Below are 25,552 nucleotides of genomic sequence, written 5' to 3'. Positions count from 1 at the left end.
GATTGTACCCTTTTGGTCAGTGTGAGTCAGCACCTTTGAGAATGGGAGACATGGGGAGCTGAATCTGTCTCCTGATCCCTAGGCACAGCTTTCTTCCCACTGCACCATCAGCTTATGGAAGGAGGGGAATAAGGCTGAGTTCTGAAAAGATTAATTTGTCCCCATCTATTTTTGCAAACCATCGTACCAACCATTTCTAGAATTCCTTGCAGGATATCCTTCAGGATCTCCTGTGGGAACTGAGAATGCTGGTATTGAATCCCTAAACTGGATGCCCCTTTTATGGAAAATCTTCAATGAAAATCTAAGATGTGCAAGACCTCACTGAAGGCAGATCTGTGAATTGGGAGATGGGAGAGTTTCCCTCAAATGTCTTGTCCTAAGAAGTTCAAAGCACCGTGAGACTTATGTTGTCAACAGGTCAGTGGATCATCTCAAGCATGGGCTAAGATTATCACAAAACCTTGGGCTTTGGTCAGTAGAGGAAGACTGTGGTATGACCTTGCATCTTCCTGCACTGACAGAAGCACCAGCTGGTATTAAGCATTACATACTATGCTTCTCCACTAGGAAGATGAATGATTCTCTCTAGGCTTTATGACAAAGGGTGAGCAGGACACATTTCTAAAGCCATCATTGCAGGATTCATTTATTTCCACTTCTTTGGTTTGAGACATATACACTGATACAGAGTTAGATTTCTTTAACAATGATAAATGTTCACATTCTCAAAAACAGGCCCTTATTGATATGTGTAGTCTGAAGTCTTTACAAAGAAATAGTGTGACGCTGACAAGTAATAACAAAAACAGCAAGAGGAAGAGAGCTCCATAAAATGATACTGAAAAGATAGAATTCTTAAAGTGCAATTTATCTTTGAGTATGCAGAACTCTCTAGTTCAATTACCACTACTTCTGTTCCCTTTCTAATTTCATATTGAAGCAAAAACATCCATGATGATAATACGACTGGATGAGAATGATTTTTTTGAAGCTTAATCTTTTTTATTGTTGTTATTAACAAGAAGAGACATCTTATTTAGTACAACATCTTAGTTGCCCAAGGGGACACACCAGTCCCGGAGGTACTGCAATAACAGGTTGATGCATGAAGTGGGTGAAGCAAGCTCCTATTTCAACTCCTACTTCCCAAAATCCATTCATTCCACATATTGGAGAACGATGATTTTTGTGTGGGGAGTGACTGTATGTGTATGGTACACATGCCCGTGTGTACATATGTTCTGTGTGCTTATGCTCTTGTGTGTGTGTGTGTGTGTGTGTGTGCCAGAGATCATGGTTGAGGGTCTTCTCAGTTGCTTTCCACCTTATCCTTTGAGATAAGAGTTTCCCACTGGTCCTGGAACTCACTGAATCAGTTATATGAACTATTAAGTGAGCCCTAGGGATGCCCTTTCTTTGCTTCCACAGTGCTGACATAGGCTCACTGTACCTGACAGGGTGTTGGGGATTCAAATTCAGGACGTTGTGCTTATGTAACAAGCACTTTGCCCCTTGCCATCTCCCCAGCCTATTAATGCTTTTATAATATGTCTGTATGAAGTTAAACTCTGTTTTTTTTTTTTATCATTTCTTCAACCACACACCAAACTTTTCGTCCTGAGTACAAATTGTTCATCATCTCTATTGAAAGGGTGAAAAGTTAACCATTTTCCTCTTCTAAAGAGATCCCTTCAATAGAAAATGTTGACTTAAAATATCTGGGGCCAACTCATTACATGGAATGATCCTTTTTAACGATTATAAAAAGTGTTCACTATTACTAAAGTTGGAGACCCTAGACAAGCATGCAGGAATTGTAAGAATTATGTGAATTCCCTTCTGTTTATGTACTGGGAGGGGTATGATTGGGTAAAGAGAAAGTGACAAAAGTTGACAGCAATCTCAGCAGACCTTGCAAGGACAAAGCTCTGGATAGCAGGTCAAGAGTTCTCGCTTTTCATCTTACTACTGTCTTCAGCCATTTAGTGCTGAAGAAATCTGCTCCTTTTCAAAGATCTAGTCCCCCCATCTATTAATGACATCAGTACCCATGATTCTGCCCAAGTTTTGTACTTGGTGATGGTCAAGTGAGAATGTGAGTGGGTCTGGGGACTTAGCTCAGTGGTAAGCACTATGCTTCATGTGCTTGCAGCCCTAGTTTCAATCTCTAACCCTCCAAATAACTAACTAAATAAAGGTGCCAATAAACCTTTGGAATCTACAGAAACACTTCTACAAGAAGGGTAAACATTAATGAATAATGAACCAGCAAAGGATGTCATAAGCTACTCAGTTCATTCATGAAAAACCATAGACACGTAGAATGCTCTTATACAATAGTACTTGATGCACACATAAATTATTAGCAAAAGGATAAAAGTGTGCTGTAGAGCCTCTGCGCTAGTAATATAATGAAATGGGACACAATGAACACATGCACACACAGCAATTTAAAGTTGAAGTTCTCTGGGTGGGACTCATCCAGACACAGTGTCCTATCAGCTCCTCATTTCCAATAGTTAAAATGAATTATAGGATATGTCTGCTCTATTTTCGTGCACACACACACACACACACGACTGTAAGAAACTAGTCTGGACCACAAACCCTGTTTTTCCCTCATGAATTGACCTCCTTTTTAATGTCCAAAGACACACAGTAGGGCATCTTTTCTTCCTGTATATCAATTACAATTATTTGTTGAATGCCAACCACACTTGCACCACAGGATAAGCAGTGACTGACAAACCAACCCATCGCATAGCACTCATTAAGGGCAAGGAAGAACTAGTCTTCTGAAGGCTTCCTGAATCAGTGGACTTTCATGATCATCCCACCTCCCACCTGCCACCGTAACAGCTGCTAAGGATGTAAAGTTCTGTGTTGGGAATTCAGCTGTAAGCTAAGCTTAGAACAGTTGCAGAGACCACCATCGTCTTGAAGAAGAATTTTAAAAAGAAAGTCTGCCTTATTAGTATGTTTCCCTGACCAAGCAAATGGGGCCTTCCTTACATGTTGACTTCTGTGTCCCTGGCAACTCACAGTGCCTGTAATGTGGAAGTTGCTAAGCAAATATTTTAAAAATATTTTTATTCATTTATTTAAGAGAGAAACACAGAGAAAGGGAGTGATAGAGACAGAGAGAGAGAGAGGGAATGAATAGCCATGCCAGGGCTTCTAGCCACTGCAAATGAACTCCAAACACATGTGCCATCTTGTGAACCTCATTTTCTATGGGTAGTAGGAAATCAAACCCAGGTCCTTAGGCTTTCCAGGTGAGTGTCTTAACAGCTGAGCCATCTCTCCAGTGCCAGAAATATTTTTAAAAAATGAATGAATGTATGATTATATGAGATGTAAAATGCAAAGGAAGCAACTCACAGGTCAGCTTCACAAACTAAAAGGCTACCAATACAGTCAGTTACTAAAAAGCTTAATTTCAGCCCACCTCTTATGTCAAGTTGATTATTTTCTTCACTCATACAATGACAGGAGTCTGCTAAGTGTTCTGAGTTCTTATAAACTAAGATCAAGTCAACCAGGAGAACTAGGATATTTGTTCAAATTGCTTTAGACCCAAATGTCTCAAAGTATGATGTAGATGCTTTATAGGTCCAAGGCTGCTGCTGAAATTCCTCAGCACATTTGCTTATCAGCATGTGTAGATAGTGCCTAATTCTGTTCTGAATGGTGCTTGTCCTCCCTGCTAGACCACAAGCAAGAAATTTGTTGTCCAAATAGTTTCTTGTGATTGGTTTCAAAAAGTCCTATGTAATTCAACTCCAATTGTACAAGTCTAGCACTACTGGTCTTTATGGCATGATTCTGTAGTCAGACACTCCTCCCTCAGCAGGATGCCCCACATCTGCATGCTGAGCTTTATCTCTTAGGGGTCACCTGTCCTCACTTCCCCCTTTTCTTCCTCCTTCCCTTCACTCCACAGAAAAATATGGATATCTTAGAAATTATACATTGAGGGTTGGGAAGATGGCTCAATCACTCAAGTGCTTTTCTGGCAAACATTAGGATACCCAGCATCCAGGTAAATGTCAGGTGGGCATTGAAGCCTTCCTGTAATCCTAGCGCTGGGTGAGTGGAGAAAGGGGAACCCTGAAGCAATCTAGTTAACTAGGACTAGTCGAATCAGTGAGTTCTGGGATCAAGTGAGGGACCTTGTCTCAATAAATAAAGTGGAAAGCGATTAAGAAGAATACCCAGTATGAACTTCTAGCCTCCATATGTACATTCACACACACACACACACACACACACACACACACACACACACACACACTCGCCTACTTATACATGTGCACCCACATGCATATAAGCATGCATGCATCCCATATATACATATACAGCAAAAGAAAACTGATGCTTAGTTAGCAGCTAAGAATGATAGAGAACTCAGTCTGGTTTCCAACAAAGATGTACCTATCATCAAAAATGTTACTTGCGGGCTGGAGAGATGGCTTAGCGGTTAAGCGCTTGCCTGTGAAGCCTAAGGACCCCGGTTCGAGGCTCGGTTCCCCAGGTCCCACGTTAGCCAGATGCACAAGGGGGTGCACGCGTCTGGAGTTCATTTGCAGAGGCTGGAAGCCCTGGCGCGCCCATTCTCTCTCTCTCTCTCTATCTGTCTTACTATCTGTGTCTGTCACTCTCAAATAAATAAATAAAAATTTAAAAAACAATGTTACTTGCCAGTCACCTGACCCTAGGTAGTATTTCCAGTTTGCGTGTGCTCCTCTTCTTTGTGCCCTACTACCACCCAAAGGTGTCTCCAAAATATATGCAAGAGACAGTTGCTTTTTTCTCCTCTGAATACCCACCAGTAAAGGTGATTACTTGGGTTTATTTATTTGTTGTTTTTCTTAATATTTTTTCATACTCACGAATTGTGTTTCCTTAATACTGAAACAGGAATTCTTTGAAGACAAAAAGTCACATATAACTATGTTCATTTGCTAATAACAAGAAAACAGAAGTATGTCCCATTGGGTCCCATGGCAGGAAGTAGGTGACTGCTGACACTATTACTTCTGCCTAATGATGGTGGTTATTGAGGTTTCTGGTTCCCTTTGTTGTTTTGGTTTACTAGTCTGATCCTTGTATTTATGCCTTAGTGGTGCCAGGGGTATAGAGCTGGTTCCAGACATCATAATCTACATACGTCTGGAATAAAGGCTATGGCTGGCCCACCTTCCTAACCTCCCAAGTAAGCAAAAGGTTTTCCAGAACTATAACCTGCAAGGTTCTGTTTCAAGGGTCATATAGTTATTCATATATGAAAATAGGTGGGCAATGAGTATATTTGTTGCCTGTCGTATAGTCAGTGATAGGCTGTTGCTTCGGATTATAAACCTCACTGTCCTAAGCAACACCAGGAATCTATCAGGAATGAGTCAAGAGGAATGGCAGATGGGCAACACAATCCCAATGCCTTTTTACCATTTCCTTCCAAATATCTTTCTTTCCAGGGATGCTGGACATCAATCCTGAGACTGGATTTCTTTCATAAGTCCCTTTATCCCTCTAACAAGATATCATCTCCATCTTTAGCACCTAGATGGCATTTATTCCTCCTCTCCATTTGTGATGTAAAGGCAAGATCAAAATTTGCCCATTTCGCATAAAGTACTGAAAGATAAAAATCATAATATTTAAATTCCCTTGCAATTAAATTTTTGATTTAGGGTTAGTTCTGTAACTTTAGAATGCCTTTATTTCTTGTTGCCTCATTTGATAGGGTGGGAGGATCAGGCATTTAGAATGGCATCTCACTTGGAGAATTAACTCCCTATGATCCGGCCTTTCAACTATGACCAATAGCATTCTGCATGTACCTGGATATCAGTTTCCTGGCTATCCTAAGGTTTATTTTGCTAACATAACTGCATGTGCCTGGATTTAAGTTTCCTTATCATTCTAAGATGTCTTTTGCTAACATACATTTTTTTCCTTTTGAAAAATCCTGCAGAATCTTGCACCTAATAGCCTTAGTACTTGCTAAATTGAATTGCCATATCTAAATAATAGACCTCATTATCAGTAGAGTAGAAGCTCTTCCAGGACTGAGTTTCTAACTGTAAATTGTTTCCTCTTACATCTGAGTTTAGATGGAAAAGAATCTATAATCACTTAGGAGAGGAAAGTATTTCACTGGAAGCAATCTGAGCTCTGGTTCCTAAATATCTTCTTGCTGTGATGGAGTGCTCCCTACCACGGGAAGGCAAAACTGACCAGTTTTCTCCTCCAAATCAAGAAAGATTGATTTCTGAGTATCAGCTTCTTTCCATTATCTCAGCAGCCTTTGTCTGCTCAAACCACTGAACATGGGTCTTCTCAAAGTTGAGATGCCATGAAAGGACTTGTCTAGTTGGTGACCTGACTTTTTGTTTTTAATAACACTGAACAGTTCCACATGTAAATTCCAGAAAAGGAAACCAGTCAGCCAGTAGCAATGCCCTTGGATACCATCCCAGGCATGATTCACAGGCAAAAGAAATGCTTTTAAAGTTAGATTTGCAAGGTATGTTGGCACATGCCTTTAATCCCAACACTTGAGAGGCAGAGGTAGCATGATCGCTATGAGTTCATGGCCACCCTGAGACTACATAGTAAGTTCTCGATAAGCCTGGACTAGAATGAGAATCTACCTCAAAACAACAACAAAACACTTAGATTCATAGCTCTGGCTGTTGTCCAAATATTTCCTCAAGTAAAGCTAGCTTCTCAACAGTGGTAGCATCACATATGCTACAGTGGGGGGTATGCTGAATTCCTTGAGAGAGGCATTGCTACAGCAAAAACCGTAAGAGGAAACTTTGAATTCAACAGTCTGGGATGTAAGAATGGTTATGTGCTGAGTCATTCTAGTGATGAAGAAATAAGCCAGCTGACATGATCATCAGAAATGAGTGTGTGTGAGAGGGGGTGTGTAGTGTGTACAACACTAGACCTAGTTGCAAGCATCCAAGACACACATAATTTTCTCATAATGGCACATTTCTGGCATAACATTCTTGGTCTAAACTGAATGCTTGAGTTGAAGTCGTCTACTTGCAGGGTGAGTGAATTGTTGAAAGCCTTCTCTTATGGCCTGATGTAAATGAGGTGATTTTCTTTCCAGCAGGTATAACTAAAGCCTTCCAAGAACAGATGAAAACAGCATGCTCAGCTGTCTTCCTTTGTTTTCTAATCTTCTTTCGTTTTTACATTTTAGCTTTAAGCACTTGTTCATTCCCATTACTGTGTTAATAGCCCACTTCCATCTTCTATTGAGAAGTTTGATGTGGCTCACCTGTGAGCAATTGTCAGTAGAAAGGGGCAACCTTCTCAAAGCTGCAGTCACGAAACTTCACGCATCAGTTGCCCCAGTGTGTGCTGGATGAGCCTCTATCCTAGAGTGCAGACCACCCCTCTACTAACCACATCACCAAATGGAGTTTGCTCTCATTTGCTTAATGACTCAGCAGTAATGGAATCCTGATAGGAAGCTGGCTTCCCTCCTACAATCCTTCCCCTCTCCTACAGAGAAGGTAGTCAAGTAGCCATGTCTTCTCGCCAGCAACCCCAGGACAGTTCACAGATGGTTTCACCCCTCCATCCTGCCTAATGCCTTCCAGACTTGGAGGAATGATGGCATGGAGATGATAGCCTTTGCCCAGAGAGACCTTTCTGGTCTGTTTGCATATTTATTTATTTATTTATTTTATGTCCCATTGTGTGCTTTATACCAAAACATAATAACCCTTTCATTCTGTTCTTTCCCCTACATTACCATCCTGTAAGCTTCCTAAAAATGCTTATCTGCCTGAAATATGAGTACACAAACTCCTCTCCACACAGAACTGGCTACAACTAATGTGAAGGCACCCACATGACTATTTCTAAACATCTCCTCCTCTGGTCACCTGCAGCAGGTTCACCTAGTATGGTATGCAGACCAGTATCTCTGGGAAGCCGAACACCATCACACCTGTTATTGGGTTTCAATAGAAAACATTTAGAAGGAAACATAGAGGCTACATTCCAGAGTCAAAAAGTTTATCACCATCCTTCAAAAGAAGGCTATCTCAGAGATAATAGGGATGTGTTAAAAGCACAGGAGTAATTAACATTTGTTTGAAGGGGGATACTTTTAGGACATATAGTTTCCTGCACTCTTCAGTATATCTTGCAATGATTACTAATGTTCTAAAGTAATGTTTTGTTGATAACCTTTCAGTTACCTCATTTCTTCAACACATTATTTGAAATTGTTCTACATGAAAGTTTAATTCTTCCTTGTATATTTACTCATTCTGCCATTTATATGAGAATAGATTCATAGGCATTTGTTTCATTGTAGGAATAATGGGTTAATATCATAGCTATTTACATGTTGGCTCCTAGTGATTTCACTTTGTTTACTGATACTCTCTCATATTGGTTCCTATGTCCATTTGGCAGTCACCTAACAGTTCGTTTTTCTTTCTTTCTTTCTTTCTTTCTTTTTTTGTTTTTCTTTTCTCTTTTTCTTTCTGTATTTATTTTTGTGCACTTCTTACCTCTTGACCCTGAGTGATGATCCAGGATAAAGTGTTTTGCTCTAGTCTCAGATTCATTCATTTTCAAGGGCAGCATTGTTTATTTTAGTGAAAAATGGTATTTCTGAACACTCAGTGTGCTTGTTGCTATGAGAGGTTATTGCATCTGGACCCTCTCTGGGAAGAGTATTAACACATCTGTGTATGTATACAGATGCACACAGGCACCGCTCCCTGTCCCCCCATTTTTCTTTTCTTTTTTTTTTCTTTTTCTTTTTTCTTTTTACTAATGTTCCAATTATAAGTCATTAGGATGATGCCAAGCTTCCTTCTTGGCTTCTAAGTAATATCTTTTTCTGGCCATGAGAAAACTAGTTCCCACTATTTAGTTCAGTTATGCTGTTCTACTCAGGCATAGAAAGTAGTTCTAGAATTGTAGAACTGTAACCCAGTGAAATATACATTTACGAGACACAGCATACTTTTCCATTCAATTCTTTTGGCATTTGCCTTGAAGTTTTCTATCAAAATACTGTTTTGCCAAATTACTTAGGGCCATCCCTTTCCTACATGTTTCTTTCAGGAAGACATCTTTACACATTCATAGGACAGTGAGATTCTTTCAGGAAGTCATCTTTACACATTCATAGGACAGTGAGATTCATTGTCCTTCTCAACAGGGAACCTCTGAAATGGCTTATGTGAAATTGCTAACAGCAGGGTTTATTTATCAAGGTGTGCTCTTCTGAAGGTTTACAGTGACATGTACTGGACCACAGAGAACATCTCCATCACCATAGAGTTCCGTGTAGTGCTATCTTAGTCCACACCCCTGCTGCCAAATCATGACATCCACTGACCTCTTCTCCATCTCCACAGTCTTTGAGAGACTGCCAGGATGTTATGTCAGTAGAAGTACACAGAACGCAGCATTTTGCTTCATCTTCTTCCATGTAGTGAAATGCATCTCAGGCCCATTGATGTTTTAGCATAGAGCAATTTACTGTAAGTTCCTGAGCATTCTCTCACATATTCATGTCTTACCCTTTGTCTATCTTGTTAACAGATACATTTACAATTTTGGTGATTATGAATAAAATTGCTTAGGAATACGTACATGCAGATTTCTATCAAAAGTAGTTTTCAGTGCTGGAGAGATGGATTAACATGTTATGTGCTTGTCTGTAAAGCCTAAGGTCCCAGGCTTGATTCCCCAGTACCCACGTAAAGCCAGATGCACAAGATGGCACATGCATCTGGCTAGAGGCCCTGGTGTGCCCATTCTTATATACTCATACTCTCCTTTCTCTCTCTCCCAAATAAATCAATAAATTTTTAAAGTAGATTTCATTTTATTTAGATATAAGCCTAGCATAGGATCTGCTGTCTAAAGCTGCAACTCTGCTAGCATTTGGGGAATGCTAAACCCTTCTCCCTGGAGTGTGTGGGTGGGGGGGCAGTATGTGTTGTGTGGTGTTTATGTATGTGTATGTATGTATGAACATGTGTGTGCTACAAGTGTGTGTGTGTGTGTGTGTGTGTGTGTATAAGAGACATAGAATGAGAGAGAGAGAAAGAAAGCACCATGTGTTTCCTTAAAACACTCGGGTTCAACTTGGAGCTGCCATTTTCCAGTCAGGCTAGCTGATCGGTGATCACTAGAGATTCCTCTACCTCTACCCCATCTTCACACACACAGGGTCAGTGGTTCCTGTGATCAAAGTCAAACCTCACGCTTGTGCAGCAAGCACTCATTCATGGAGCCATCTCACCAGCCCCTAAACCACTTCTAAGATGGCTTTGCTTTCAAAAAGTTGCATTCCTACCAGTGGTAAATAAACATTTATGTGTTCTATGTCTTTTCTATAGTTTCTCCTGTTTGGCCTTGTTAGTTTTATTTTTTATTAAGCTGTTCTAATAAGTTGTGTACTGGTATATAACATGGCTCAAATAACATTTCTCTAATGGCAATTAATACGAATGCTGTGAGATATCTTCTTGTGTGAGACTCTTCTATATTTTCCAAAGAGTGAACTCAGGTGATCTTGCACCATTTTTATTTATTGTCAGTATATTTCTGACTTTAAGAGCTATTTTTCTAGTTACAAGATCATTATCAGATATATGACTTTATCCTAGTCTCTGACCTGTCTAACATTGTCTTTCACAGAATAAATATCCTAATTTTAAAAATCCAAGTCATTATATTTTTCTTTTATAGCTTCTGCTTTTAAAATGTTAAATCCAAAACCTGATTGCCAGGGTCCAGGCTCAGCTGAGAGAAAAGCTCTCCCACAGCTGGAAGTTCCCAAGTGGTCATAGAGCCTGTCCTCCCCTTGCAAAGAAAAGTATTTATAACCTCATAGTGGTGGGCTGTCTTCCAGCTCAGGTGAACCAGAGAGATGGTTGGTTAGGCAAGGGGCTGTCTCAGGTGGGGGCTAGCCCTAACACGGAACTCTGGAGGCTGGACTTGATCAAACACAATTTTCAAATCCTACAAAAGACTGCGTTCCTAGGAGGGGTCCTGGTTGTGTTTGGAAAAGCAGGTCTAGGGAACCAGGCAAGAGATAATAAATCAGATCATCTTTGATTTCCAGCAAGTACAAACTTTCCTGCCATCAGTATTTTCTTTAGTTTAGCTACTTATAATTTCTTAACTAAGTACATACTTTAGGGGTCCATTTTTTGTTTGTTTTGTTGGAGCAGCAATAGTATACAAGGAATTTTTAAATGTGCCAATCTGGCATATAAAATGAAGCCTCAATTAAAAAAATACTGAATTCAAATCTTTACATTTTTACCATTATTTCAGCAAATTCAAGATTATCAACACATCTCAAATATAAACCAAAAAATGCTTGCTTTGTTTTCCCTAATGCCAGTTGTTGATATAATAAAACAGACCACATACTTTAATACTTAACAATTTCTTTTTAAATACTTTCCCGAATTCTAACATTAAGGAAATTTACTAAATTCATATCTTTCATGGTTTATACCAGTTGGCATAACAAAGTGGATCAAGTACTTGAACAAAATTTAGCATTATCTATCTTATTAAAGGCAGTTTTGTAAATTCTGATTTTCGGGCCTTATAAGTTAAACAACTTATCAGCTTTATATATATATGCACACACACATACATACATACACATATATACTGGTTTACAGCACAAAATGAATCAACTACCTGAATACAGTTACACTCCTTCCTATTTTTAGTAAAGAAATCAAGTTCAGAGGTTGTAACCTCGCCTAGCATGTCAGTTTTCTTTACTTTGTGTGTTTAACCATGACATTTGCCCTCTAAAAATCTTCAAATCTATTATTTAGAATGAAGCAAACAGTTAAACCTAAATTAACTTGGAACCCAATCAGTGTTAATGGGATGGGAAGTGGAAAGTTTCAACAGAGCTCTGGGTGATACCTTGAGCATCTCCTGCTCTAGAGGTGGGAAGCTGAATTGGGACACACCTGTTGACAAGGTTTTCTGCAGGGGTGGAATCAAGCTTGCCCTAGTCCATGAAGCAGTCTGCACTTCCTGTTGCTTCTACTTTATCTTTCCCATGTGGTAGACCCCATCTAGGAGCACTTTCTTTTCCTCTTGTCACTCCTGGGCACTGAGTTCTTTGTCCTGCTCAGTCAGACTTAGAGCTCTTTCTTCTCATCCCGACCTGCACTCCTATTGATGCTTCAGGGAATCTGGGAGTCAAAGTACAGTGACAGCAAAAATGTTGACTGTAGCTCAGACTAACAGCTACTAGCAAACAGTTCATGAAGGTCGTAAGATTGCTTTGCATGTGTGCCTGTCATCCTTGTTTTACAATTTATAACTTTTACTTGATTAGGGTAGATACTATGTAATACTTCATGCAATGAGTTGTCTTATCTTTCGGTTTCCTGAAACAAGTTATGCTGATGGTTTCCTATCTTTCTTCATGGGTTGGTGAGATTCCTGAGTGAAAGTTATAACCTATTAAATTGCTATTTTTAGTTTCTTTGAGAGTTTTCAGATTATGTCACCTCTCAAATTTTATATTTTCATTAATATAGTTGCATTTATTGACAAATATGTTCATAATAGCCCCTTCTCACCATTTAGTGTCCATAGATGGATCAGCAATGTTACTTCTGTTTTGTTATTCATCCAGTATTTTGAGATTTCTCTGTCTTTGGTCATCCTCAATTTTATTGATCAATTTTATTGATCAAAAAATAGTTTTTGATTGCATTGTTTTTCTCTGCTCTTTTTCTGTTCCCAAGATTAATTGACTTCGCTTACATTTTTATTATATCTTTGGCTTTTTGATATTTATTCAGCTGTTCTCTCCTGTTAAAGTGGAAAGTTAAGTTGCTGATTTCATATACTTTTTTACATATTAGCGATTTGTTTATGAAATGTTCATACATATATGCTGCATTTTGATGTACACCCCACATTATCCCTTCATATGATCCCCAGCCTGATGATGTCCTTCTTTCCACTGTTCACCAGTGGCTGTGCCTCAGAAGAGACTGTTCTTGGCTTCTCAGGGAGGGGTGTGCCTCACAAGCCCCTGCACTTTTTCTAGCAGAGCATTGACTGTCCCAATCATGTGAGGCTCTTGTATAAGCAACCACAGGTGCTGTGAGTACATGAGTACACTGACTTTGTCGTATAGAAAGAACACAGTTCCACAATGCTCCTCCCCATTATGCAGCCCTTAAGTTAGTTCCATTTCCTCTTCTGCAATATTCCCCCAGTCCTGGAAAACCTATGTGTGTCGGGGGTGGGTATAGTCTGTTTAAAGCTATACCCTTATTGATCACTTTTTCAGCACTTTGAGCAATTATGAATCTGTGCATTAACTACTTCCCATTGCCAAAGAAAGACTTTTTTACTACTGCTTAGAGTGGTACTAAAGATATAAATATTTAGAAGGCAGTTTGAAATCCATTTAGCAAAACAAAAATAGTAGTTTTTCCCCAGCCATGGGCTTCAGTACCTGATATGTCCTATTTTCTAATATAAGAGTACAATAATATATTCGGGCATGGTGGCGCACACCTTTAATCCCAGTACTCAGGAGGCAGAGGTAGAGGATCGCCATGAGTTCGAGGACACCCTGAGATTATATAGTGAAGTCCAGGTCAGCCTCGGTTAGAGTGAGACCCTACCTCAAAACAAAATTTAAAAAATACAATAATATAACACTATACAGTTTTATTATATTTAATTTATACTATATTTTATTATTTATATTATATATTATAGTCCTATTATAATTTTACTTTTAGGACACTTTCTCTTTGGTTCATGGGTTATTTCAGGCTGTATTGTTTAATTTCCAATAATTTAGATTTTTCTTTTACTTTTGTTATTGATTTCTGCTTTGTTATAATCTGAGAAATTGTTTTACATGATGTCTATGGTTTCTAATATTTTCTTAAATATTGCAGAGATGGTCTATCTTAATATTCCATTTGTACTTAAAAGGGGTGCTTGTCCTTTTATCATTATATGGATGGTTCTAGAAATGTCACTTATATAATTGACGGGTAACATTGTGGAACATGCAAATTTTTAAGAGAGATCTCAAGTGGTGAAATGGTGAAGGGTCAGAGCTACTTACATTGAGTCAGTACCAATTGAGAATAAAATACAGTGGAATGTTAACTTTGGGTTATAGTTCATATCTTTTGTTTTGTGAAAATTTAGTCACATTTGTCCACTTATCTATGTTGTAGTTGTAGTTTTAAACTTTATTACAGGTATCTTCCCAATGTATGACAAGAAAAGAAAGCAGTTGGTTTCTATAAAGCCCTGTACCCCTTTCACCCATACTAATTTTTTCTGAAGGTGTGCTTTGCAAACTACTACATCTAGGAATAACTACTATACAAGAATGGGGAAAAATAAAGTCCATCAATTGTGCAATAAACTGCTACTGTTTCCCACTTTGGCATCCATAATGCAAATGGAGATCAGAAAGACTCCAAAGAGTGGGCAGTCAAAACATCCATTGAACTATTTTCCATAACGTAAAGTGATAAACTCTTACAGTCTTAATATATTACAAGGTTTTATAGACTGTTAGATGAAATAAGACATGCAAAACAAATACTAAAAGTCTTGAGCACCTACCATGTGGTCCAGAAAGGTTTGTTTGCACGTTTTTTGTTATTTTTTTTTCGAGGTAGGGTCTCACTATCTCAGGCTGACCTGGAATTCACTATGGAGTCTCAGGGTGGCCTCGAACTCACAGCAATCCTCCTACCTCTACCTCACGAGTGTTGGGATTAAAGGCATGCGCCACCACTCCTGGCTTTGTTTGTACATTTTATAATAGCTGATATTTATGTTGATTTCTTCAATTTAAGTTTATTTAAATGGATCTGATCTTTAAATTTTAGACTGATGTAAAGAAAAACAAAATAGAGGGAAAAAAGGCCAGAAAAGTCAGTGCTACAACATGAGAATTAGCTAATCTGGTTTTTAATACTTTAATATAATATATTATTTCATATTGAAGATGTTCAGCCCCCACACTTTGTCTGCAATCTATACCTCCCTACTTCCTGAGAATTCATACTATGGGTATTTCTGGGAAGTATTAGGCATTAATGAATACATTCCATAAAGAATGAGATTTTGTATTGCTGTGTGAGTTGTACAAGTTATCCCTCAGCAGAAAGCCTTCTGCACTCCTGAGCTACATATGCCACCAACAAAGGGATGGGCAGCCAGAGTTCTAACTCCCTCCTCTTCAACAGCCTCCTCAATTCTGTTCACATCTTTGCAGAAGACTTTACTGATGCTTTGTTTTCTCTTTCTGCACAGGTGGGCTCTGCATTGCTCAGTCCGTGAGGATCCCCCAGGAACGCAAAGACAGGACCATTGACTTTGACAGAATCATCAAACAACTCCTGGACACTCCCAACTCCAGGGCCGTGGTGATTTTTGCCAATGATGAGGATATAAAGTAAGGATGACCAGTGAAATCCATTAATGTGCATGCAGTGGCTGTATAAGCAAAAGAGGGAGAAGCTGGAAAGGAGAGAAGACACTACTGGGTCAAATTCTCACATGTTTTCTATCCGTACACAGGGGCACCAGTCACCACAGCAACAGTATGATGCTGTCATGTGGTGTCTTTTAAAAATTGTGATTTATTTGCAAGGAAAGAGAGAGAGAGAGAAGGGGAAAGGGGAGAGAGAGAGAAGAGAGGAGAAGAAAGAAGGAAGGAAGAAAGAAAAGGAAGAAGGGAGGGAGAAAGAAATGAGCATGTCAGGCCCTTCTGCTGCTGCAAACTCCAGATACATGTGCCACTTTGTGCACCTGGCTTCATATGGGGGCTGGGGAATTTAACTCAGGCCAGCAGGTTTTCTCAAGCAAGTCCCTTTAACCACTGAACTATCAAGCTTTTTATTCTTTTAGAAAATATATTAATTATTGTTATGCAGAAAATGCACTTGTCTTTTTAAATAATATATATATATATATATGTATATGTATATATATATACACACAAATTTGTCAGGCTTTTAATTTAAAGAATAATACTCATTAGTGTAAAAGAAATAAAAGGCCTTATAATCATAACTGCATTTTAACTGCCCTGATCAAACCCAGCATGTTTAATACCCACATGTCATATCTTTGTCTCTTCGAATCTACTTTGTCTTTCTCTTTTCTGTCCCAATCTCCCTTGTACTCAAAATTTTGTATTTAGAGCTGGGAAGGTGGCTCAGTGTTTAAAACCATTTTCTTACCAACCATGGTGGCCCAGGCACAATTCCCTAGTATCCACTTAAAACCAGATGCACAAAGTAGCACATGTGGTTTGGGGCACCCATAGTCTCTGTCTCGCTACTTTTGTTCTTTCTCTCAAATAAAAAATAAATAAAATATTGAGATTAATTCATTTATAGTGAAGCCAAACCCTTTCTAGAATATAAATGTCCCTCCCCTGCATCTTTATTATATATCACTTTCAGCCTGGTCCAGAGTCTTCCGTACTTTTTCATTTTGTTTGTTTTGTGTGTGTGTGTGCGTGTGTGCATGTGCTCATGCGTGTGTGCGATGCTGGTGTGCATTGTGTCAAGGCTAAAGGAGGACATCAGGGGTCCTTTTCTATTGCTTCTCTACCTTACTTCCTTCAGAACCTCTCACTGAGCCTGAGTCTCACCATTTTTTTAGTTAGACTGTCTTCTACAAGAGCCCCAGTGTGCTTCAAGTTCCCCAGTGACACATCTGTCTCCCTTCTCAGCAATGTGGTTACAGGCATGCATAGCCATGGCTCTATCCAGTTTTTCTCAAGGGCACTGGGGATCAAGCTCAGGTCCTCTTACTCATTTAGTTATTCATTTTTTTAAAAACTTGTAACTATACCTGATTGAAAAAGCAAAAAACAACAACAACAAAAAAAGCCTTTCAAATTATACAGACTAAAATATACCATGTGTCCTGTATTCCAGTTAGTGTTCTCCCCTGAATAAATGGGCTCTTAGCTCATTTCTTATGTGCAGTCTGGATTTATTTCATTGTACTTGTATTCTTGCTACTAAGCATTGTATGTTACTCTATGCATCTTTTCTGCACCTGACTTGTCTTAGCTGTTTTACCACGGAGGGCCCTGAATATTGACACTTGTAGAACTGTTCAGTCTTTTTTAATGGCTTTCCAGAATTTCATGTTATCTATGTACTTAATGTTTAACCTGCTCCCTTGTTGATTGATAATTAAATTTAGCCACAGGTTTTTACAGATATACATAACAATGGTATCATGTATTTCCATTTCTATAAATTTGTATGCCTAACTATAAATGGAGAAATATAGAGTATCTTATTAAATATGTAAATATAGAGCACTAATATAATCTTATACAACATTTATAGAGTACACATCTATACATCACTTTTACATCACTTTCTTGAAATTCACATTGTTTTTCATATACTGTTTTTAAATTTAAAGATTTTATGAATTTCTAGAAAATGCTTCACAAGACATGTGCTTTTTTTTTTTAAACAAATAGTGAGTATTGTCTTTCAGAGGCATGCCAATTTATGCTTTCTTGCTATGGAAGAGTTGTGTTTTAGATCGTTATCTGCCTTGCATTTAAAAATCTTGTGTCATTGATTTTGAAGGTGGGCATATTTCATCAGGTAAAGTTGAAAGGCTGAGACCATTCTTTCTCCTTACATAGATCATTCAGTGTCAGCAGTGGCAGCATGTTTGGCATAGCATCAGGATTCATCCTGTATCCCAGTGTGAGTCTCTAGTCACAAGTATGGAGACAGGATCCTCCAATGGAAAAATATTGAACTTGCACCAGAGAATAATTTGCTAAATAGATCTCAGTTCTTCCATCAGTAAAATGAAACTACTTTTAAGGTTTCTACAGAGAAACTGGCTTTGGCCCTTAGTTTTAACCTCTTCATTCTTAAGACTCTCATGTTTTGGGTACTGCCATCCTAGGGGCTATTTTTCTCTCTTCCCTCCCATGTCATTAATACAGTCTCTTCCACCTTCCTGGAATGTGTTGCCTTTCCCACTTCCTCATCCTACTGTCATCTCTAGTGACACTTTATCAGGGAAAACTCCTTTGAGCAGAGTAATTCTAGAAAATTCTTAATTCATTTTTTAGATTATGTAAGTAGTGTTATTTTATATGGTTGGATAGTTTATTCAGAGCTAGTGTGTCCCATTAATCTGTAGCGATCATTAATATTCACACATAATTCCTTTCCTGACTGATTTGTATCCTTAATACCTGTCTTGATACTAAGGAAATAGGTGATTGTTAGTAAGTGGTATTGTGTGAAGAATAAATGACTGGATATAGTAGACAGCTTCAAGTTCACTAAGATGAACTTCCAAACCAGGCACAGTTATGAAGAAAGGGATATTTATTGAAGCTTACATATCCAGGGGAAGTTCCATAATGGCAGAAGAAGCTGGCCTGTTTTCATAGGACCAAACACAGAGATAAGCACAAGCACAAAGCCACACCACACTGCAAACTTCAGGAAATCCAGTTGTAACTAGGCACTTTGTATATCTTTAGATTGGAATTTTAAAATCAACACCACACCTTAAGACCCACCTAGTGATACCCCTCCAACCAGGTGGCTGCAGATCCAAACAACAAGCTAACAAAACAATGAGTATATTAGGGGCCATCTATTCAAACTCCTGCACTGGTGAATGAATGCATGCCCTTGTGTATGCATGAATGAATGAAATAGCTAGTCAAGTGCCTAGATTATAACAAACTTGGTGAAAGTCTTTTCTTTCTGAATTTTATGATATAATTTGTAGTGCTTTCTTTTTCATTTCACTTGTTCCGTGTTGGTTTCCTCCCTCCTTCTTTATTTTCTTTCTTCCTTAATCTCTCCCTCTTTTCACTTCTCCTTCCCTCTCCTCCTTCTTTCCCTTTCTTTTTCACTCTCCCTGATTCATACCTGTACCAACACCTAACACTTCTCTTTCTTCCTATACAGAGTTTGATTTTGTAACCCAAGCTGACCTCTAACCTGAGGTCCTCCTTCCTCAGACTCTAACAGCTGGGTTACTAGTATGGAGACCATGCCCAAGAAAAAAATGATCATGTTTTACCTGTTAATCTTATGTATTCTCACTCAGCTGTCCACTCCAAATTCATGACTTTAATCTGCCAATGTGTTCAACTTGCTCCTCCCTGGTGACTTCTGTTCATGACATTGTTCTTTGTGCCCCAAAGGCTTCCAAACACTCCTGATACCCTTGTCAATCATCTCATAAATCTTTTCTATTTCACACATTTACTAAGCATGTGATATGTTGGTAAGTGGTAACTTGGTGTTTAGCTTTAAAATGGCCATGCACAAACACCACTGTCAGTTAGTCCTGGTTAGTAATCATTATAATATTTTGGATTAGCAATTAGTGTAGTACCTTCATTTTGTATATAAAATGTATATAATCCACTCAAAAGTATGAATATTCTTCTTATGTTGAGTTTCATTTTTGTATAAAATCTCACTATGCATTGGGATTTACATAGTGAAGAAAACGGTAGTTTCTCAGCATCATCTGGGAAGCCATGGGCTTGTGTTCTTCTAAAGTGTGATCCTAGAAGAACAGCTGTCTGAAAAGCAGCTAACCAGAATGCTATGATTGCTATTTACAGATGATTTACACTGGAGATGGGAAATTTTGAGATTTCTTGCAACATTAACTTCAAATACTTGGAGAATAGCAGTAAGAAGGCATTGATATCTCAATTTGAAGTCAAGCTAAATGCTGAATTAGTCACGAGTATTGATAATTAGGATTTTAAGGAAGGGCAGAATCACTTTGCAAAACACTGTTCTAAAAGTAACATATGACCATTATGAATCCAATGTAAAATGAAGAGAGAAATTTATTGTTGCTACTAAAAGAATCCTGTAAATTTTCTGTTGTTTTCAATTACAAAAACAATTTAATTAAACTTTAAGGATTTTATCACAAACAATAATTGAAGACCATCTTGTACAAAACCTACAGTCTTAACATTCAGAGACAAGTACTGATAAAATACTGCCTCAACATTTGGAGTAAGTATCCCTTAAAATATACTTATGTTTTCCCCTACACAATGAAGATTGCGTAGGATTTCATGTGTAGCTTTTTGTACTTCAAATATAACTTAATTATTTTTCATGCATTAGTATTTTATAGGTTTATCATATTTGTCTTAACAAGTAAACTAAAATTCTTACATAAATACCATAAATTGAAATATGATTTTGAGTATACATGTCTTTTTTTAATTTCCTTGACTTCTTCCTAATTTTTCCTCCTTCTTCAGATACGACAAACACTTTTCAACCTTGTTCATAGTAAATTATCACTTCCTATTTTCTGTGTTCTGATATAACTTATAGCATTTCTATGCATATAGATACACATACAGGCATGTGTTTTCCAAAAATTCATTTAAAATATGAATAGAAAAATAATATTTACAATTTCTTTTAAAATTTGATTTTTTTCTGTTGTACCAGTGTCTTTTGGGGTAAAAATTAAATGTGACTTATATCACTTTCTACTTCACACTTTGGGTGTGTCATCATGTGCTAATTTCCTGCTTCTCTGCACTTAGACATTAGAAACAGTTTTCAGTTCATTCTGATTTCAGTTAAGTAGAGTGTAAGTGAAGAGTGCACATGCTTGATTGAGATTTATTTTGATGAAATGACACACATTGAATTAAAATCCATGCTGCTTTTGACACTATGGCTGAGTGATATGCCTTGAAATTAAGTATGGTGTTATCTCTAGTATTTTTTGTTGTTTCTTTGCTCAAAATTGCTATGGCTATCTCAAGTCTTTTTCCAAATGAATTTTGATTTTTCTGTCTATTTCTGTGAATAATTTTTATAGGGTTTTGATGGGAAATAAATTGAATTTGTAGATTTGCTTTTGGACACTGAAGATGGACACAAAACTCTTATATTCAAGAATTTCAACATTTAGTTCATGTGAGGGAAATGCATGCACATACAAATAGGATATATATGTCTGTGCACAGAATAGCAGCAACAGAGTGAGGCAATATACACCTTATTTATGATACCTCAGAGAGTGGAGTGAGCACAGCACTTTTTCTTTTACAACAGCTAGCTAAGCCAAGTGTGTTGGCACACACCTTTACTCTCAGCACTTAGGAGGCACATGTAGGAGGATCATCATGCGTTCCAGGCTACCCTGAGTCTATATAGTGAATTCCAGGTCAGCCTGGGCTATAGGGAGACCCTAACTTGAAAAACAACAACAACAAAAGCAGCAGCTAGCTGATGGACTGGAAAGATGGGTCAGTAGTTAAGGTGCTTGCCTGCAAAGCCTAATGACCTAAATTCAATTCCCCAGTGCCCATGTATAGCCAGATGCATGAAGCAATGAATGCATATGGAGTTTGTAGCAGCTAGAGGCCCTGGCACATTGCGAATATATATATATATATTTTTAAAGTTAGCTGATATATTGTGAAATTAGCCATCATTGACATAAAGAAATATACACACAAAATTATCATAAATGATATTATATTAGTCAGTAACATTTTCTGTATCACCTATGTGGATTTCTTTTTCCATTAGATTTTTTTTCTACTTGTCTTTTTTTAAATTTAATTTAATAGTTTTCTTTTCAGCAAATACAGGCAGTTTGGTACCATTGTTTAGGCTCATCCATGATCTACCCCCTCCCATTGGACCCTCCTTGTTGATGTAAATGGATTGTGCATTGTGGAGTTAGCCCACAGTTATTGGTACCATAAATGACTCTGCGTATCATGACCCAACATGTGACTCTGATTATTTATTTGTAAGCAGAGAAACCACAGATAAGCATGAGAATGGGCACTCCAAATTCATCCACCATTTTCTAAATTTGGCTTTATGTGGGTACTGGGGAATCAAACCCAGGTCAGACTTTGCAAGCCAGCACCTTAAATGGGTAAGCCACCTCTCTAGCCAAGGGACTTTCTTTATATATGATTTATGTTCAAATGGTACCTGGCATATATTCTGCTAGAAGAGGATGTGGCATCAGGTAGTGCTCACACCTAAAACTAAGAGAAATAAGCAAGAGTTCCAACTACTTTGGTGGATGTTGTCACCTGAATTATGTATAACCTCTTACTGTTTGTGTCCTTGCTCTCTGTAATCTTTCCACTCCCACACCACCATGTTCATTTAAAAATGTGGGTGGGGTCATGGCACTTCCCTACTCAAATCTTTTCCATAACTCCTCACTCCCCTCACAACTTCCTGGGGGTCAGATATGCGCTCTGATTTCTTTTCTGTTTCACTTCTAGATCCAATGATAGTCAAACTGTTGTTCTTGGAGTCCTTCGAAATGATCAACTATGAGTTAGTTAGTGGATCAGGGACTTTCCTTTGATTGTCTACAAATCATGTTGTTACAATGTTTTTACTAATAATGACTTTCCTTTTGCTGTGACTTGTCTCCTACTGTCCTTGAGATTTACAAACTGCTTTCATCTACAAAAATCATTCTTCATGTTCAACATGAGATTTTTTATTTTAATAAATCATTTGAGAACTGTGATTTATCTTCATGTTGCTTTCGAGAAATGGCATTTATCACCATCTAGAATGAGTATGCTTGTTTCTCCAAGTCTAAGCCAAAGCTCACAAAACAAAATCAAACCAGTATTTTGACCAATATGAGACATTTTGAGTTTAGCTCTAATTTATACTTTCACCTTTGTAATGCATGAGTGTGCAGCTCTAAGATACTGGATATTTATATTTTCCTGTTTCCTTTTGACTTTTAATGTCCTTCACCTGTTTTGCTCAAATTGTTTTGACACTTTTATTATTGGTTTACAAATCTATTTACATATGTATGAAGCTTATTTAGTTCTAGAGTTGAATAGATGAATTCCTTCTCCTTAATTTTAAATATGCTTATATTCCACTTCTATTCTTTAGAATTAATATATTTTTTAAATGTTCCTTTTCATAGGCAGATCCTTGCAGCAGCCAAAAGAGCTGACCAAGTGGGCCATTTTCTGTGGGTGGGATCAGACAGCTGGGGATCCAAAGTAAACCCACTCCACCAGCATGAAGATATCGCCGAAGGAGCCATCACTATACAGCCGAAGCGAGCCACCGTGGAAGGTATGTTTCTGGTCAGCAGTGGGACAATCAGAGACAGAGGGTGATGTTGTTGAGAGGCCAATGCATAGACCTTTTTGAGGGTCTCAAGTCTGTATACCATTTATACAGGTTAGTTAGTTCTTTTCATTGGTATTCCTCCTCTCATCACATTTTCCAAACAATATTTCAATTAGCTTATATCCTTTCTTCATTCCACAAGAGCTTTTTGAAAAGAGAGCATTACCATTAATAAGAAGTGAAATAACACACGTAACCATGTGTGCAAGTGCAGCACGTTGTCTAAGAAAACATTTCCCCTTTGTAATTTGCCCATAATTTCCTTAGCAAGAAAGCTGTTACCTCTGCTGATTCCTTACAAACACAGACCCTCTGATTACAGGCACCAATGAAAGTCTCAGTTTTCATCTTGCTTTCCTAAATTTTTACTATTGCCCCTTACATTTTTCTTCTTTGCTATTACAAAATGATCTTTTTGAGAAACATGACTATTCTGGCATTCCTGTGATCTAAATGTACTGATTATAGTTTGTTTTTCTTTTATTTGTAAAGGAAGTGATTTCTAAAAGAAGACATGGTACAAAGATAAAAGAACACCTCCACTGTTACCTGGCTTTGTGTTTCTTTTGTGGTGGAGCAGGTCCCCATAGATTACCTGTGACACACTTTGCACATTAATTTGAACTCTGTCCTCATTTACAAAGAATCAAATATTTGCATTGCTTTCTATTCTCTCTCCGCTGCAATCTAATTAATTATTCTCCCCAGAAGGTTACCAGGTCCAGTCTATGTAGGCTTTTAAAACAAATCATGCTGCAATTCTGTCACTGGTCCTCTTCTATATTATCTAGAAGAGATAAAAATCCCATGAGTCACTCATGTTTTTGTTGGGAGGCTTTGAATTAATTTCATTTCCCAGTACATGCCCAGAGCAGATTGCCTATCTAATAAAGCAGGCCAGTGAATTTGCAGACGGGTTGTAAGAACAAAAATAGGATGTTAACTGGTTCCACTCCTTTTCCCTCAAAAACATGTGCATCTACTCTGTGCCTTGCCCTATTCTAGGACTCAAGAAAACAATGGAGATCTCAAATCTTTACCTGCAAAGCCTACAGGGTTGAGTGAAGCTGTTAGAAAATAAACAGGCCCGTAACTGTAGAACCTGGACATATCTCTAAATATGGTGTGGGGCAGTGCTGTGGTTTTAATATAAAATGTCTCCCAAAGGGCTAATGAGTTTGAATAAGTGGCTCTCAATTGATGGTGCTCTTTGAGAAGGTTGAGGAACCTTTAGGAAGTGGAGGAAGTAGGTCACTAGGGACAGGTATTGAACATTTATAGTCAAGAATCACTTCCCATTGGTACTTTGTGACTGTGACTGTAATATGACTAGCCAGTCTCCAGATCTTGTGGCCTGCCATGTCCACCACCCTCATCAGTATAGAATGTATCCCCTTTTACCATAAGCCCGTAAAAACCCTTTCTTTCTTAAGCTGTTTCTTGTCTTGTATTTGGATGCATTAATGGGTAGAATAACTAATACAGGTAGACTATAAAGCAGGTTCAGGGGAGACCCCTTGCCCCGAGGATGTGCTGCTAAAAAAGATACCTTAATGCTTGGGAGTTCACGAGGCAGGTAGTGAGGAGGATGACTATGGGAGATGAGCACCAAAGAATAAATGGGTGCACATGTTCTGTAAGACAGTTCTTCGCTCCACCCCTCTTGAGATTAGCGCATGTCTTCAGTCATTCCTAGTTATGCAATATTGGGAAGAATCTGCTTCCCTGTAGTACTAGTCGCTACTGCACTGCTTGGCTGGTTGATTCCCATTCACCCTTTGGGTCTTTAGATATTAATGAATGTGGAAGCCATCTGTGTTCACCACTTGTCCTTTGCCATAATGTGTACCTGAAATAACATACCTTGAAAAAAGTTTTATTGTGTCTGCCATTTTCAGAGATTTCAGTACAGGGTTGGTTAAACTTTTTGAGAGTGTGACAGAGCCAGCCGGCTTCCGTCATTTCCAAAAGGAGGAGATGGCTGGAACTCATAATCCTGTTCAAGGGTATGCTTGTGCTGAGCTACAGACTGCCCACTAAACCCAGCCTCCTAGTTTTGCACCACTGCTGAGGACCAAACCTTTATCATCTGGATCTTTGAATGATATCCAACTTTGAACATATAGTATGGTACACAGCCATTGAATTCCATAGAGATCTAAGCTACTGGCCTTTTGCCTTTTGTTTCCTGCAACCCACGTGTTCCCTAAGTTTTTTTCCTGAAGTTTTCTTATCTCTGACTGAAAATAAATCTATTATGTCCCATTAAATCTCTGGTATGTATTCTTTTCCTAGAAATTTCAGGT

At 38.2% G+C, this 25,552-nt stretch overlaps 1 protein-coding gene across 4 annotated transcripts in view; it reads left to right on the top strand.

Annotated features, from left to right (window-relative positions):
* Window positions 1-25,552, top strand: part of Grm7 (glutamate metabotropic receptor 7) — a 934,876-nt gene that overhangs the window by 449,259 nt on the left and 460,065 nt on the right. For all 4 annotated transcript variants that reach the window (XM_045134253.1, XM_004651486.2, XM_004651485.2 and 1 more), the window contains exons 3-4: window positions 15,352-15,493; window positions 23,035-23,189. In XM_045134253.1, coding sequence (XP_044990188.1) covers window positions 15,352-15,493; window positions 23,035-23,189 — 297 coding nt within the window. The remainder of the gene's footprint in view (window positions 1-15,351; window positions 15,494-23,034; window positions 23,190-25,552) is intronic.

The sequence above is a fragment of the Jaculus jaculus genome, chromosome 14 (assembly GCF_020740685.1).
Source record: "Jaculus jaculus isolate mJacJac1 chromosome 14, mJacJac1.mat.Y.cur, whole genome shotgun sequence".
NCBI lineage: Eukaryota > Metazoa > Chordata > Mammalia > Rodentia > Dipodidae > Jaculus > Jaculus jaculus.
This window is presented reverse-complemented; position numbering and strand designations above follow the sequence as displayed.